Source organism: Grammomys surdaster, unplaced genomic scaffold, assembly GCF_004785775.1.
Source record: "Grammomys surdaster isolate TR1022 unplaced genomic scaffold, NIH_TR_1.0 806, whole genome shotgun sequence".
Classification (NCBI taxonomy): domain Eukaryota; kingdom Metazoa; phylum Chordata; class Mammalia; order Rodentia; family Muridae; genus Grammomys; species Grammomys surdaster.
Window position 1 is genome coordinate 1,554,901 of NW_021605225.1, and position 15,570 is coordinate 1,570,470.

A 15,570-nucleotide genomic window follows, 5' to 3' on the forward strand; every position below is an offset into this window, starting at 1 on the left:
CCTTCCTTCCTTCCTTCCTTCCTTCCTTCCTTCCTTCCTTCCTTCCTTCCTTCCTTTGTTTCTCTCCCTCCTTCCCTTCCTCTCATAACATGGACCTGCTATCATTCTCCTGGCTCAAGTTTGATTTTATGGGACCTGTATAATCACGGGACATCTGGCCTAGTACCAACACTGGCTATACAGTTTGTCTCTCTGAGTTCCTGGTTGGAATTATGTCCTGTTTCCCCTGTGGCCCTTGGTTGGTATCTTGAAAAGTAAGATGAGGCCTGATTTATCCTGTCAGCACCATGTCTGACCTCAGAAAACCAAGGTACTTTTTGACACTTTTTCTTTTGTAATTTTATGTATTTTATTTTAATAGGTGTTTTGCCTGCGTGACTACCTGTGCACCACATGCATGTAGCATTGTGGAACCCATAAGGAGGCTTGGATCCTCTAGAAGTAGAGTAATAGAAGGTTGTGATCCATCATGTGGGTGCTGGGATTGAACCTGGGTTCTCTGGAAGAGGACTGTCTGAGAGATCTCTCTAGTGACTCAGTTTCACTTCTGAATCTAACTGGTAGCTGGGGACATGTCACTTTAACAGGTATTTACCAGAAACTTCAAATAGTCCTTACTTCTCAATCCCAGGACCTTGCAATCTACTAACAAAAGTACACTCTGAGCTCTATGTACTTACCTGTATCCATCTTCATGTCACCTATGACTTCGTCACCTCCCTGGCACAAGCTCTATGCTACAGATTTCACCTATCTGGCATCTATGCTCCAGATGCTAAGTCTAGCTCCTCCCTACCCCACCTTGTCACCAGGTCACAAAATTCCTTCAACAAGTAAAGTCATTTGGAGACATTCAGGTCCCTTCAGCCAGCATGGAGCTCATAGGAGGTTTAGAATGTTCTGTACTTCCAGGACAGACACATCGCTAGTCTCTGGGGGTAGGTTTGAGTGGATGGGGGTACTTAAGAGAGAAACATGCAGAAAACAACTCTGTCACTTGAATTGAGAGAACAGAAGACCATGTAAGGCATAGAGATTCCTAAAATATATCTCTGCTCTGATACTTTAGCACTTTGTAACTCACTTCCAAGGACAAATCAAAAGGTCTTCCATAGAGATGGAACAGAACGTTCTACCCATGCCCACTGAAAGCACAAAGAAAGATCTGATGCCACCCAGTCTTACCAGCCAGTGCCAGGAGGCCTCCAATAACTCTCAGGAAAACGAGCATCTGGGGTCCACACAGGGCGAAGAAAGAGAGGATGAAGCAGATGACCAGGATGATAAAGCCACAGAAGAGTGTGGCAGCAGCTGCTCGTCCCCAGGCTGCAGGACAGAAACAAAGACACTTGTAAGATAGACATGCCAAGTCTAAAACTGCTAATTAAATCATATACAGCCTTTTCCCCACCAGGAAAGAGTTTGGGGGGAAGGGAGTGATTTGGTTTTACTTTGTGAAAGATTAGGAATATTTAAGTAACTCCACACTTCAAGGAGAAACTTGGTGATTCACATAGAGAATATTATTATTAAAGTATTTTGTTCCCCTACATTTGATGGCACATCTGTAAATTGTAAGTTCAACTTCTTGGCTCTGTTTTCACATAAATAGATCCATTTTAAAAACTCACTCAGATTTGAATACACATGACCATGATAAACATTGTTCATACTGAACAATTCAAGTTACACACTCTTTCAAAAATGCATCCTCTTTAAAGGATTGCTATTTAGTTTATATTAGTGTCTAGTTTCATTCAAAATTTATTTCACAAGAGTTCATTATTGACCTTGGTCTTAAAAAGAATTGGGATAAGGCGGATAGATTTCTAGGTTTGAAGACCTGCACGGGCTGTACCAGACTTGTGTCCTTCTGTTCTGCAAGAGAGATGAGGTGATCCACCAGACAAGCAAAACCGTTCAATAACCCCTACCCTTCAACCTTCTCATCTCTTCACACCCAACCAGGCCTTCAGAGCTAGCAATTAACATCAGGATGTGCACCAACTCATCAGAACAACTCTTGCCGGCTCACACCATCCACATTTCTAGTTTAGAAGTGAGGGTATTCATAGATGGTAAATACTTAGTTTGCTCTCTAGCCTGTTGGAATCCAATATATAAGTTTAAAAAGACATAGCTTTATAAGTCATGAAGTACATCTACTAAAAGTTTATAATCTCATAGTTGTTGGGTGTTTTTTTTTTTTTTTTTTTGGCTGTGCTGTATTCAGAGAGCTAGACTGCCATCACCATTAACAATTCCAGAAAATATTCATCATTCTCCAAGGAACCCCATCCCATCTATAGTCATTCTGTCACTCACCATGCCCATCCCAGGTTCTGGAAACCACTAGTCTAGCTTCCTAACTTGTGTAGTGTAGATGTTCTGCGTTAATGGAATTTTACACTCGGTATCCTGGTGTAACTGGCTTCTTTCACCAAAGGAAGTATTTTTTAAAGGTGAGCCATTCTATAACGTAAATTAGCACTTCACTCTTTTTTGCTGCCCAGGAATTTTATTGTACATATGTCCCCTTTATTTTCCCATTCATCTGTGCATGCTCTTATTTCACTCTTTTTTGAATTTTAAAGGGGAGTTATGTGCCCCTTCCCTGGATCCAACTTCTTACTAAACTACAGCACAGCTAATATACTTTACACCTGGTCATTTCGGTGCTCAGAGTCAATGACTCAGAAACAGCAAGGGATTTAGAGGCAGCCAGAGCTCAACAAGGCTCTGCCTCTGCCCCTTGCTAACCTCACACCAGTCTCCTCACCTGTGAACTCAGCCTGGCTGCAAGCTTTCAGGATAAACACCCCATGTGAAAATCATCCTTTGTTAACCCCCCCAGCCCTTCCTGTCCAAAAACTTGCTCTTCTGTTCCCATAACTTCTGTCCATAATCTCAGATTTTCACCCCGTCCCACACTTGCAAGGTTCTGTGTCATCCCTAAAGACTTCCATCACCCAGGTCCTATCTTCATCTGCTACAGACAAATGTGGGCTAAGCAAGCTCCCCATTCATTCCCTTCTCCATCTGCTTCAGTGCCCTTCAGGGCTCCCTGCAGGGTGTATGACTGACTAGAGCATAACAAATGAGTAAGGAGAACAAAGATTTTAATATGTCTCATCCCATGTTTTCCTACAAATGACCCCTCAGCAGTGAGGGCAGGAGGGCGAGATGCTCTGTGATTGCACCCAATTTGAGAGGCACAGTTCTTATAGCTACCCCACCCCTGCCCCACCCAAGTCTTGTTCTTCTTGTTAGATCAGTAAGAGGTTTTAGGGTGAGGTTAACACAATATTTTGTTTTAAAAACACATGACTAATGCCAAAGCCAGAATATACAATTAATGCCTCGTCTCTTTTCTCACTTTTACCTTGTCCTTTGTGTAAGAGAATTTTTAAAGGAGAAAGAACAATGCTTTGGTAGACAATTAATTGATCAGAACTTCTTAAGCGTATATAACCCATAGTCCACAGTGTCATATTAAGTAATGGTACTTATGCCTTCCTCTAGACCTCCTGGATCGGCCCTTAAAAGACTGGAAGCTCAATTGTTAATAACCTTGTGGTTCTGCAGTGCATACCAAAGATTTGCTTTTAGTTCCTGTATGAATAATTGGCTTCACTGTGACATTTCCATACATGTGTACATATACAAGGTACACGATTCTTGTACCTTAGCTCATCTTCACTCTCAGGATTCTGTCTCCTCCCTCCTTGTCTTCCTCCCTCCAGTCTCTCCTGTTTTCCTGTAGTGTGTGGGGGCAGGGAGATAGATTTCTAGACTCTGTATATGAACATAAATGTAATATTCTGTTTTACTCCCCCCCATCATGCTCTACTCTTCCTTTGTGTCCCTCTATAAGCGTATTGAAGGCCAAGGAAAAGAGTTTGGATGGCTAAGATCTATAAAATGGAAGCAGCGCGACCCTCAAAAGCATAGAGGCTTCAGTATTTGACCTGAAATCAAGTAGTCCATTTGTTTGTTTGTCTATATAGTTACTGCCAACCACGAAGTTTAATAAAACCAACCATCATACTCAGAAAAAGAAAATATATTTCCCTCTATGAAGCCAGAAAAGGCAACAAATCTGCATAAGCACACGGAGAATTCAAACACTATTTTTTAGTAAAAATAGGAATATTTCCTAACAAGGAACATATTTTAATAGCTGTACTTCCACAATCACAGACTGTCTTGAAAGTCTAACTAAATAAGTTCTGTGTAATACTGCTATATTTATTCATTTTTCCTGTTCATTTGAGGAAAACTCAATTAATACAGACAGGTTACTGATGTGACTTCTCTCCCTGTGACATTTGGCTGAAGTATAACCCACACTTAATTTCAGGAACGTGCAAAGAATTACATAAAGAAATAGCAACCTAATGTACACATCTCCTACCAACGGGTGAAGCAATTCTTACAATGTGCCATCTGGGGCACTTTCCCTATTAAATCAATTAGCTAATGTCTTGTTTACTTAAAATGCTGAGTATAAAGAAAATCAAAATGGAAAATGAAGCAACATTTTCTCTTGAGAAAAGCCACTCCAGTTGTAGAACATGTAAAACCTGCTCCTTGCAGCAGGGCGACACCCACACTGAATCATTTAGCTATCATTTAGACAGAAATCTTGGCATGGTTTTAAAGATCGTAGCTGATACATGACAGACCTCTCCAAGCAAGACAACATGTCTTCTCAGGTCAACAGCAATTTTATTTTAGGATGGAGACACTGGCCTTACCAAGTCTCAACAACAGAGGCTTCAAGGCCTAACACTGTCTGAGAAAAGGACTGCTGATCACAGGCTTTTTTCACATCACTTTCTCACCATATACGTGTATGTGTGTGTGTGTGTGTGTTAAACCTAAAATACTTGTATTTCATGTACTTTTTATCTCATTCCATTGTCCAGGAGCTTAATATCTATAAGTGTATACAAGCTTCTGAGAACTATTCCTATTTTATATTATATGATGATTCAAATTACATCCTGGTTGCCAAAGCCAAGGAAAAACATCCATTTTCAAAACATGTCCTAAAGGTACTTCTTTATGATTTGTTGGCTCACAGCAATTTGCAGGTAGAGTTCATCTTTATCAGTTCAGAACACAAGTGGGTCCTTCCTTCTATCCAAGCTTCATCATCATTCCTAGTTTTGTGTGTGTGTGTGTGTGTGTGTGTGTGTGTGTGTCTTCTATCCAAGCTTCATCATCATTCCTAGTTGTGTGTGTGTGTGTGTGTGTGTGTGTGTGTGTGTGTGTGTGTGTATGTCGGGGCGGAAGGCAGAGGACAATTCACTAGACTGAAACAACAAATCCAAGGAAGTGGACAGTGTTTGAGGAATTGTGTGTTTGCTTTCCTTTCCTCATAAAAAGGGCTGTTTCTTATATGCATTCTGTGCATGCCTCAAGCTTGTTTTCTAAGGACTACTTTGTAAAGCTTATGCTATGGAAGAAGCCAAGGAAAACGGAAATATTGGTGACAGTACTAAACTGTAAGTGTTTTGGAAACTCATTAATTTCCCTCCCTACCCCCAAGTTAATGCTTTCCAATGGATTTGCTGTACTCTTCATAGAGTTTACACATGGACTAAACAGACCCAAATAGTTTTGTGGTCCACTTCATTGCTCAAGACTCTGTGGGCACCAATGTGTCATCTAACTAAAGTGGGGTCCCCTTCTAGACCATCCATTCTTCAAGAAGAAATATCAAAGGCCTCACCTAGAGGAGCAGAACTTCAATCAGATGTCTATTGTACTGTTTCTATGAGGTTCATAGGCAGGAGTAAAATATAAATATTTTTAAGACTAAAAGACCTTACACATAAGTAGGTAAGCATGGGTGAATGTTTATATATAACCATATAAAAACACTGGTTTGCATATTCAATAGGAAGATGTAGGCAATGGCATTACTTGGGGCAGGGCATTTATTTGGAAACTTTTGCAACAGCACCCCAAACTTGCGCTGCTTCCCCTTCCCGGGAAACTTGTTACACTGAAGTTTTTAAGCATGGTTGGTTGAGACTCTGGTATCCAGTAACTTTCCCATGATGTTGATTTGTAACTTTGGGGGAACAAAACTCCAGAGGACGATTAAGAACAGACCTACAAAATGCACCGTGTACAGGGCCAAGCTATCATCCTGCAGAAGTTCTGGAAGCCAATAAAGAATAGCTGGCCTAGCAGAGAAAAGCCAGGAGAGCCACAGGCAAGGTATTCCAGCTGTTGGAGCATCCTTATACACTTGACATTCTCCTGAAACCCAGCAGGGTGGTGGCTCCTTACCACTGTATTTCTACAGAACTAAGAAATGGAAAAACTATACACTATAGCAGCCAACAGACCCTCAAATATTTTAAATCTTCCATTCTGATGGAAGAATGCTGGACAGCAGGAAAGGCAGGGAGCACATTTTTTTCTCAGGCCACCTAGGAGAGGTACACGTATCTATGTCGCATTGTCCAGGGCCAGAATTAAGGCCTCAAATAAAAAGAGGCTGCTTGGTTGTAGACATTAATTGTGGGGTTTTGGTGAAAACTGGAACTCAGCACCTTAATTCGTTTTTAATCCCACAGGTCCAGAGGTCTGTGTTATTAGGGCAGAGCCAAATGGAGTCCTTCCCAAGACACTGAGGTTCTCCGGGTGCTACTGGAACAAAGAAACAGTGGGCTAGCCTGCACCATGGGCTCAATACCTAAGGTTTACACACCAATGTACATTTTAAAGTTATCCCATCAAAGATGTGGATGATCTTTAAATTTGCTGTTAAGAGTGTGAACACATGTGCATGCAGACATGTGAAATCTGTTTACTAATCTAACTTTATAACAGCTGCTTGCATCCCATCACACCTCCCACCAGCAAACTCCCCCACTCCTCCCAAAGCTGCAAGAACATCATCCCACAATGAAGGAAGGCTTTTCTGATGAATTTAGCCTAATGTAAATGATTGGCTTGGTGCTTTGCATTTTCCTCATGTCCTGCACTTTTAGAAACCAGGGCGCTTAATAATCTTAAAACATTTCATAGGCTACTCAGATACTTTGACTTGTGGAAAATCAGTGTCTAGGGAAAACACTATGTGCATACTAAGGGATTCATGAGATGTCTTTAGTAAAACTGAGGTTCTGTGCTTCAGAATATAAATTCCAGCCCCTGACTTTCCAAGGCCCCTTCTCTTCTCCTTCTCCTTCTCTTCTTCCTCCTCCTTCTTTCAGTGCATATCTCATCCCTATATCCTCCACCCTGACAAGCCAGAGCTTGCCTGAGATCTGAAGTCTGTGCAGTTGAAGCTTAAAATAATCCCCTGTCACAATATTCTCTAAACTGGAAAAGAAGGTCCTAGCATTGCAAAAGCAAATGTGTGCACACTCACTGAAGTTTAATGCAGAGTTTGGCTTATCGGAGAAACTTGAATGATCACTTTAATTGCAAATCTAGATTCTCGTTTTCTTCTTGACAAACCTAAGATGAACACTCAAACAAGTATTTGTTAAAATAAGTGTTAATTTAGCTGTCACCAACACAAATTATTCAGGGTCTACCTTGCCTTGTTTTTTATTATTTATGTAAGAAAATAAATGAGATGACTTTGTAATCCACAATTCTTAAAATTTTAACAATAACAGTGAAGACTATATTGTAATATATTTATCTATTCCTAATAAATTATTGGCCTTTATAAAATATGCATATTATTTAGTATTATGGTCACATTGCCAATAATGGTGCTTACTAACAAAATAAATGTATTAATGTTATGAATGCCACTCAACAAAATGCAATCATCAAGCACTTTGTCATGAAAGTTTTGCTTTGTTAATAGCTTCAAATAGACATTATTTTCAAGGATCATCCAGAAGCGTTCTAGAGGGAGAGGCGCACATGCTCAGTCCTATATACTGGTACGGTTTAAACAGACCTATCTACCTTGCTCCTTGACATACAAGAGAGTGCTCCTGTACTGTGGGAGTGCGTACATTCCAGACAGTGTGAGCTCATATGAGCACACTGTTTTTAGCAAGGCCCTATTAAAGCTTTCTGGAGATCTATAGAGCTCTTACCTGCCCAGACCATTGTCTTAAAGGGTAGAACACGCCATTCATTTGCAGCTGTATAGTACACTACTGATCAGTCAACACAGAGTGGGCAGAATGAGAAGAGTTTTAACTCCTCCCTGTCTGTAATGGTGAGGAGATGGGGACATTGTAGATGGCTTGGCGGCTCTTGTTTCCTTCCACAGCTGGACACTAAGGCCAATCTTCCATTGGTGATACATATTCTGGTGTGTACCACATTATGGCAATTTAATTACCTCTGTGAAGGAGATAGGAATGACTCCTCTGAGGTGTTAAATCTCTTTAACAGCTACTCTGGATCAGTTGAGAACCAGGCACTGTATCATGAAAGTAATACATTTTCAAGATTCATTTGGAAAACGGATGTTTTCCAAGGCTGATTTCTATAGTGAATAGAAACAAACTACACACCAGATGGGTGTTTGCTTGCAGTGGGAAAAAGCTGGTGCTTCGGACTCATGGTTAAAGAAACAACCTAGAAACAAAGCTTGCCCTTTCCCTTCCATCCACACAGTGATGCATCAGCCTGAGGTTAGAGCAGGCACACCCTAAAAGATGAGCTTACCCTACAAGGCAAGAAACAGGGAAATGGCATTGTGTGTGTTTCACAAGAGGGCCCTGCAGGCCAAATCATGTCCCAGCAAGAATGCTGATCCTGCCTCTGCAAGCTGGCTTCTGCTACTGAGTATTCTTTGGGGCTGGATCAGCCTTGGAGTGAGCTATAATTACCAAAGTCTATTTTAAAAACTTTCAAGCATACCTCTTCCATCCTGTGAAAGAGACAGAGTTTGAATGCATTTTAAGAAACAGCTATCTGAAGCAACAGAAAGTTCTGTAAGCCAAGCATTTGTGTCTGTTTTTAGGGAGAGCACAGGCCTTGAAGAAAGCAGGAACCTCTACAGTCTTCTCATTTTACTACCTGCCTCTCTGTCTGGGGAAGTTCCTCCAGGGAGAATAAGCTGATAAGGACTTGATAAAGGGTGCAGAACCCAACCAAACAGCACCTGGCAGAAGCCCTTGGTGCTTCAGGAAAAGAATCAAGTAATGGTTAAACTAGAAAATGAATGAAAACAGAAAAGTAACTTGCTCCCTTGAAAGGGGCCAAACTGATCAGTAAAGCCTTCATTGGCTATAGTTTGTGTCCCCTCGAACCCTACACACTGCTAATCATTACCTATCCTAAACAAGAGGGAGGTTTGCCTGAGGAAGAAAATGTTTTGTTTTTGTTTTTTTCTTTTCAAAGACTACTGACCTGTAAATCAAGTACTTGGGGCCCTTCCCTGGCAGAGGCAAACAGAGGTCTCCTGCGAAGTGTTAGAAGTGACAACTCCACTTCAATGAAGTGTTTACTTCTCTGATTTTAAATCAGATTCAGATAACTTCCTTAACAGTCACTTTTCAACTAAGGCCACTCCCCAGAACAAGAGTGAACATGAAACAGCTCCACAGCTAGGATACTTAAGTGTCTATTGAAATCATAACTGCTCCTACTTGAACTGAAAGGACTTTCTCATAAGTTTAAAAAAAAAAAGTTTAAGTTTGATGAGATGAAACAAATCCACCCTGGCAGATTATTTATTTTTATACGTACTTTGCAATGGCTAACATTGATTTGGGTCACTCAAAACTGCTGCTTCTGAAGTTTGAACTCTTAAGCGGATTTTGAAACAGCCACTACCCCTGACCTCTTTAAGACTGGCCCCAGCTGCTACCACAGCTCAGGCCCCGAAGGGCTTCCGGAGGCGGCGGTCACTTACCGTACTCCATAAGGCTCTGGCAGCCATCGTCATAGGAGCCGCTGCCGCCGCCCTCGTCGAAACACCTCCACCAAAGCGAGGATGTCTGGACGTGGGTGCTAGACTGCAGCCAGCCGCGGCCGGACAGCGCGATGATGTCGAAGGCGATGGCGCTGAGCAGCAGCAGGGGCAGGATCCACCTGCAGCGCTCGCAGGCCAGGCCGCAGCGCAGCATGTCGTCGGTGGCGGCGGGCGCGGAGCGGAGGAACGCGGGGCAGGAGCAGCAGCGGAGAGTGGCCCTGCGAGCCCTGACACGGCGACTAAAGGAAGAGGCGGCTCCCGCGAAGACGCGGCCGCGGGCTGGCGGCGGGGGCGCGGCGCTCCGGCCACACCTTGATTCCGGTGACTCAGAGCGCACCGCCCCGACCTGCCAGGTCACCCGGGCTGCAGAGCTCAGGCTCGCCCCGGGCTCCTCGCCAGGGTGGGCGTGCCCGTGCCGCCAGCCGCCTGCAGTCCCACCAGATTGCCGCCAGCCCAGCGCACACACCTGTGGACACTCCAGCGCCAGCTTGTGCTCTGCCCTAAATTAACTGTGTACACAGAGTAAGGAACATGGCTAAGACTACACTTGAGCTCCAAGCACTGTGCTTGGGACATCCCAATGGTCTGAATAAATGATGGGCCCTAAAATGTGAGGACCTGTGGGGCTCAAACCTGGGAGCCTCTCTCTGTCCCTGGCTCTCGCACGGGCAGATACTCCACTTCCTGCCCGGACGCACCTTTGCACCTTGACTCTTGCTGCCATAGACAACGCAAATGTTTTGTGTTCCTGTGGTTCAGGCTAAGTGATCTACAGGTCCCAGTGGCTCACTCTAGGCTGCGAAGGCTGTCTCCTAATCTGGGTAGCTTTGGTGTTGATAGCTTCAGTTCCCTTTGCCCCAGTTAGTATGTTCCCTACACAGCTACCCAATTAGACCCTTTCTATGTACTTCACACAATATTTGGTTTTTTTTTTCAAATAAAATCACGTGTCTGCATGTATCAGCAACTGAAATTCTCCCTCCTCCAAATCCTTCTGCCCCTGAGAATTTTCACGCGTAGGCAGGCTGGGGCAACAGCCAGGAGTGGCACTGCGTGAAACAAATGCTCAGTGCCAGCTGTTATGGTGGCCTGGGACAGAGCAACCAGAACATTCACATTTTACCCCGTACCCCGAAATCTTCTGAAACCTTATGTCAATGTCATCTTAAAGCAATGGAAAGCGCTCAGTGTTACTTCCTTCTTACACATGACACTCGCAACGGAAGTAGTTACTGAGGATGCATGGACTAAGAACACTGCAAAGATCTGTCCCAGAGTCCAAAGACGATCACTAGCCAACCTTCACTTCGCAGGAACCAGTGTTTCCGTTCCAAAACCCAGCAGAGGCATACGCTTTGAGCAAGGTTAACTGGCCACAGGGCAAGTGCGAGGTCCTAAACTTTAGGACCTAAAGTCTTTCAAACGTAGTGAAAATATTTTAATTGGCTATGCTCTATATGGGAAAGTCATATTTTTACTAATCAGATGCATTTTCATTGGTATTTTAATGAATAATTTTAGACTGTATATAATATGTCCTCTCTCGGATGATGAAATTTCCTGAGTTTTGTGGAGTGGAGCTCCTTAATATCAAACTGGACAAAGCAATTGGCTGTTCAGAATCTCTGAAAGAGACTATACTAATTAATTGGTTCTGTCGACTCAAAGGCAGAGAAGGTATAGTTTATTTCTCAAGATAAAAATAACAAAAGCTAAACTAATTGTTGATTAGAGCCAAGACACCACATGGCTGGCATAAAACATACCACCAGGCAGTTATTAATAGATTATTTCTTATAACCAAAAGGTATATACCTGGTCCTTGTTTATCTGACTCCATAACTAATTTATAAATGCAAAAGGCAGTTGGAGGAGAGTGAGAGCACTTCCTTGTAAGACCTTTTCAATAGTTTATATCTCATTTCTTGTTTAACATCACTCCTGATCCCACAACCTGATGTGCTATCCAAAATAAAATACAAAAAAGTTTTCCGTATAACAAGATGACTCCAAAGTATAACCTCAGTTAATCACACCCTATGATGAAAAGGTTAATTTATGAGTTTATAACTTAGAGTTTCTATTGATCAGCCAATGTCAGCAGGGAATGGCAGCTCATGGCTATAATCCCAATACTCTGAGGCCAAGGCAGGAAGATTACCGTAAGTTCAAGTCCAATAACCTAGACTTCATAGTTAATTCTGGGCCAGCCTGGGCTAGAATGTGAGAACAAACAAATAAATAAACAACTTAAATCAAAACTGGTCAAGATATTATCACCATAGACACAATATCATTTGGAGAAATCTAGTCTATGTGGTCAAGCCCCTCTTAAGGATATTCCACAAGCTCTCTCACAGCCTCCGCTACACACAGCTTTATACGGGTGAACATGTATGTCTGTTTCTGAGCGCGCACGCGCGCACATACATACACACACACAGACACACAGACCTTGTCATCTGTCACTGAGAAGTTCCTTCCTTTTGATACATAGAGCTTGCAGGACAATGGCTAAGCAAAATATCAGGTAATCCAAGACTGTGTGCTTTCCCTCTAAGGCCTTCTGCTTTGTGTGTGTGTGTGTGTGTGTGTGTGTGTGTGTGTGTGTGTGTGAAGTTGTTGCCATTGTACAGTTCAAGCTGGCCTCAAAATCTTGTTCCCCCTGTGTCAAGTATTCCAAGTGCTAGGGTGACAGCACTGGCTTTCCCTCTCAGTCTCTCCCTGTTCACACAACTTCTCATTTATTCCCCTCACATCCTGTTCCTTCCTACTTCAGACTCTTCCTACTCAGTGATGTGATGGTGAGCATTTCCTTAGCTTTTTTCCTTGATTTGTAGCGTTTAACATCTTGTGTGTTGTAAATAGCACTCTGGGTTGGCACAGCCCCCATCAACTTGGTCACTAAAACTCTGAGGTAATCCTTGATTCTTTAGCTTATATTTTGTGGTCTAGTAATTAGAAATGTGCTGTTCTTTTGCTTCCCAGTGTCTAGAATTTCTGCTCCATCCTGTCTCAGCTGCCTCTTCACTAATCATTTGTACATCTATTTTTTTTTTTTACAAATTACGAAAATACTGTGACTCAATAGATCCTAGCAATCTCTCTCTCTCTCTCTCTTTTTTTATGCCTATTAGGAAACACTCTCCCAGGCAGGGCATAATTATAGTTACCATCTTAATCAGAGCACGTGGAACTCCCCACACGAGACTGAGCCTATTAACATTCCTTCACAGAAGGGGAGAGGGCATCTTAAACCCTCACCTGAGACAACAGCCACTTTCTCTCTCCTGCCCCATCCAGATATATGTAATTCTGTCCTGGCTGCCTGTGGTCTTTGCAGTTTACCAGAAGTTCTATCCCAGTTGTCTAGGGTCTTTGGAATATTCAGGAAGTGGAAATCTAACTAATGGTGGAAATCTGTCTACAAAACTTTTGGGAGGTCATCCCCCATGATATGATGGAGGTTTTTCAATGCTATAACAGTTTGGAGATCATAGATAGATGTTGTTATAACTCATTACCCAGGCTTCATGTAAGTAACTCTTTTTAACCCCTCAGATACACTTAAATTTCATGTAACTCATTGGTTCACTAAACGAGATGTGGATAGAATCATTTCTTTAGCTTGTCTTGGGCCCCTTATGTTCTTGCCTCTCCAAAAAATAGTAATATACGATGCTGCTCACTGGTCCGCCATCATCACAAAGATGAACATCGTGCGTCCTGAAAGAGATGAGCACATTCCTTCATACCTGGTCTCAGCTGCATCTCCATCCCCACACATCATCTTCGGTTGTCTTACACTCTAAGAACATTCTTCTCACATATATGATAGTAGTCTTACTTTTGCTCCTGATGTTATTCCTGGAGTGTCTTACCAATTCATTTTCTGTTCACATTATTCCTTTCTACTGGTAATTTAAGACTATTTCAGTCAAGAAACTGTCCCTAGAGCTTGGCTAATTTCGTTTTTCCCACTTTGAATCTAAAGTAACTATGCGTTCTTCCCTGTGTCCTCTGGGAGGACATAAAAGTGTGTTATAATCATCTCATTATTAGACTCAGACATCCTTGCAGACGCTGACTTTGCCCCCATTCATTTTACATCTCTAGGACCCTCTTTCTACATGAGAGGGCTAAGCAGTGTGTGATAAATCTGAGTGAACTCATGGGGTTGTCCACAGCTACGAGTGAGACTTGACCTCTCTAAGTTTCAGTGTGTTAGTCATCTATGTTTTTTTTTTTTTGAAGTAGTGGAAGATTAAACTGAAAGGAAATTTATAGCTATAAAATTGAGAAAAAATAAGAAAACAAAATCTTAGAAATCAAAACTGAGAAAGAATTTGGGACAGTAGATGGCAGTAGAACATTGATTTCGGCATAACATTAGCGCGATTCAAAACTGACCAAATCTTGAGGTAAAACTAATTAACAGCCACACAGTGTTTAGAACTGTCTGGCCAGGCATGGTAGGCATGCCTGCAGACCCAGTACTAGGAGAATAAAGCAAGAGGGTTGCTATGAGTTTGAGGCCAACCTAGGGTACATAGTGAATTCCTTCCAGCACAGCTTAGGTCATATAATAAGACCTTGTTTCAAAAAAAAGGATCCATAAGATAGATGATAGATAGATAGATAGATAGATAGATAGATAGATAGATAGGTATGATAGATAGATAGAGGTAGGTGATAGATATAGGTAGATGATAGATGAGAGATAATAGATAGATATAGATCCATGATAGATGGATAAATGATAGATATGATAGCTATAGATACACAGATAAGTGAACAATGATGCCTCTGTCTTTAGCTGCTACTGATGTGTTTGTATTAGTTGTAACATGAAGCACTACTTCTAATGAATGAAATCTAACATACTAACGTAAGCTGTTGACAATAGGAACTGGATGTGACATCAGGATAGCTCTTTGTACTATCTGCAATTTTTTTCTTTTGATCTGAACCTGTCCTCCTCTTACTTTCTTTTCTGGAGTACTGGTTTGCTATTTGGAAGATCATGCTTGTCATAGAAAAAAATAAGAAAACTCACTCTCAATCATTATTCTCAGGTAAAATTACATATAGAAATCTTTCAAAGTGAATTTTTAGATATACAAAGTTGAAGGTTTTTGTTTAAACACGAAGATAAGCACAATAAAGCATTTCGTTGTTCTTGTGTGGTTATTTCTATGTTCCTTACCCAGGAGAAACAACGTATCATACACAGCAGATCAATCACTTTGTAAAGTAATTACAAATATGTAATAACTATTAAAACAAATCAGAGAAAACCACTGCCCTTTTATTCAACGTTTTCTCTTTGGGAGTTGTTCTTTGCATCGAAGCTGTGTAGATGGTGGGTCACAACCCCATATAGAGTCACAAAACTATGAAGATCACAAAAACATGGGTAACAGTAAAATGTTTCTAAGGATGTAGTGGCCTAAAATTAACTTAAAGCCACATGTGTAATGAATCTGAGGTATTCTGGTAGCACTCAGTAATGTTGATGGGCAACTGCACTGTAGCTGTGGTTCTGAAAACATGATGGTGTACTTCATAATATCACTCCATATAGTGTCAATTAACAATGCCAGAAACACCGGGCTCAGGTTAGTGTCAATCAATGATGCCAGAAACAGCTGGACTCA

General features: G+C 41.8%; 1 protein-coding gene across 1 annotated transcript in view; it reads right to left on the minus strand.

The window, feature by feature from the left end:
• Positions 1-10,182, minus strand: part of Perp (p53 apoptosis effector related to PMP22) — a 12,543-nt gene extending 2,361 nt beyond the window's left edge. Inside the window, exons 1-2 of the mRNA XM_028782609.1 lie at positions 9,854-10,182; positions 1,186-1,326 (exon numbers count right to left, since the gene is read on the minus strand). Of these exons, the coding sequence (XP_028638442.1) occupies positions 1,186-1,326; positions 9,854-10,067 (355 nt within the window). The 5' untranslated portion in view covers positions 10,068-10,182. The remainder of the gene's footprint in view (positions 1-1,185; positions 1,327-9,853) is intronic.
• Positions 10,183-15,570: the final 5,388 nt, after the last annotated feature.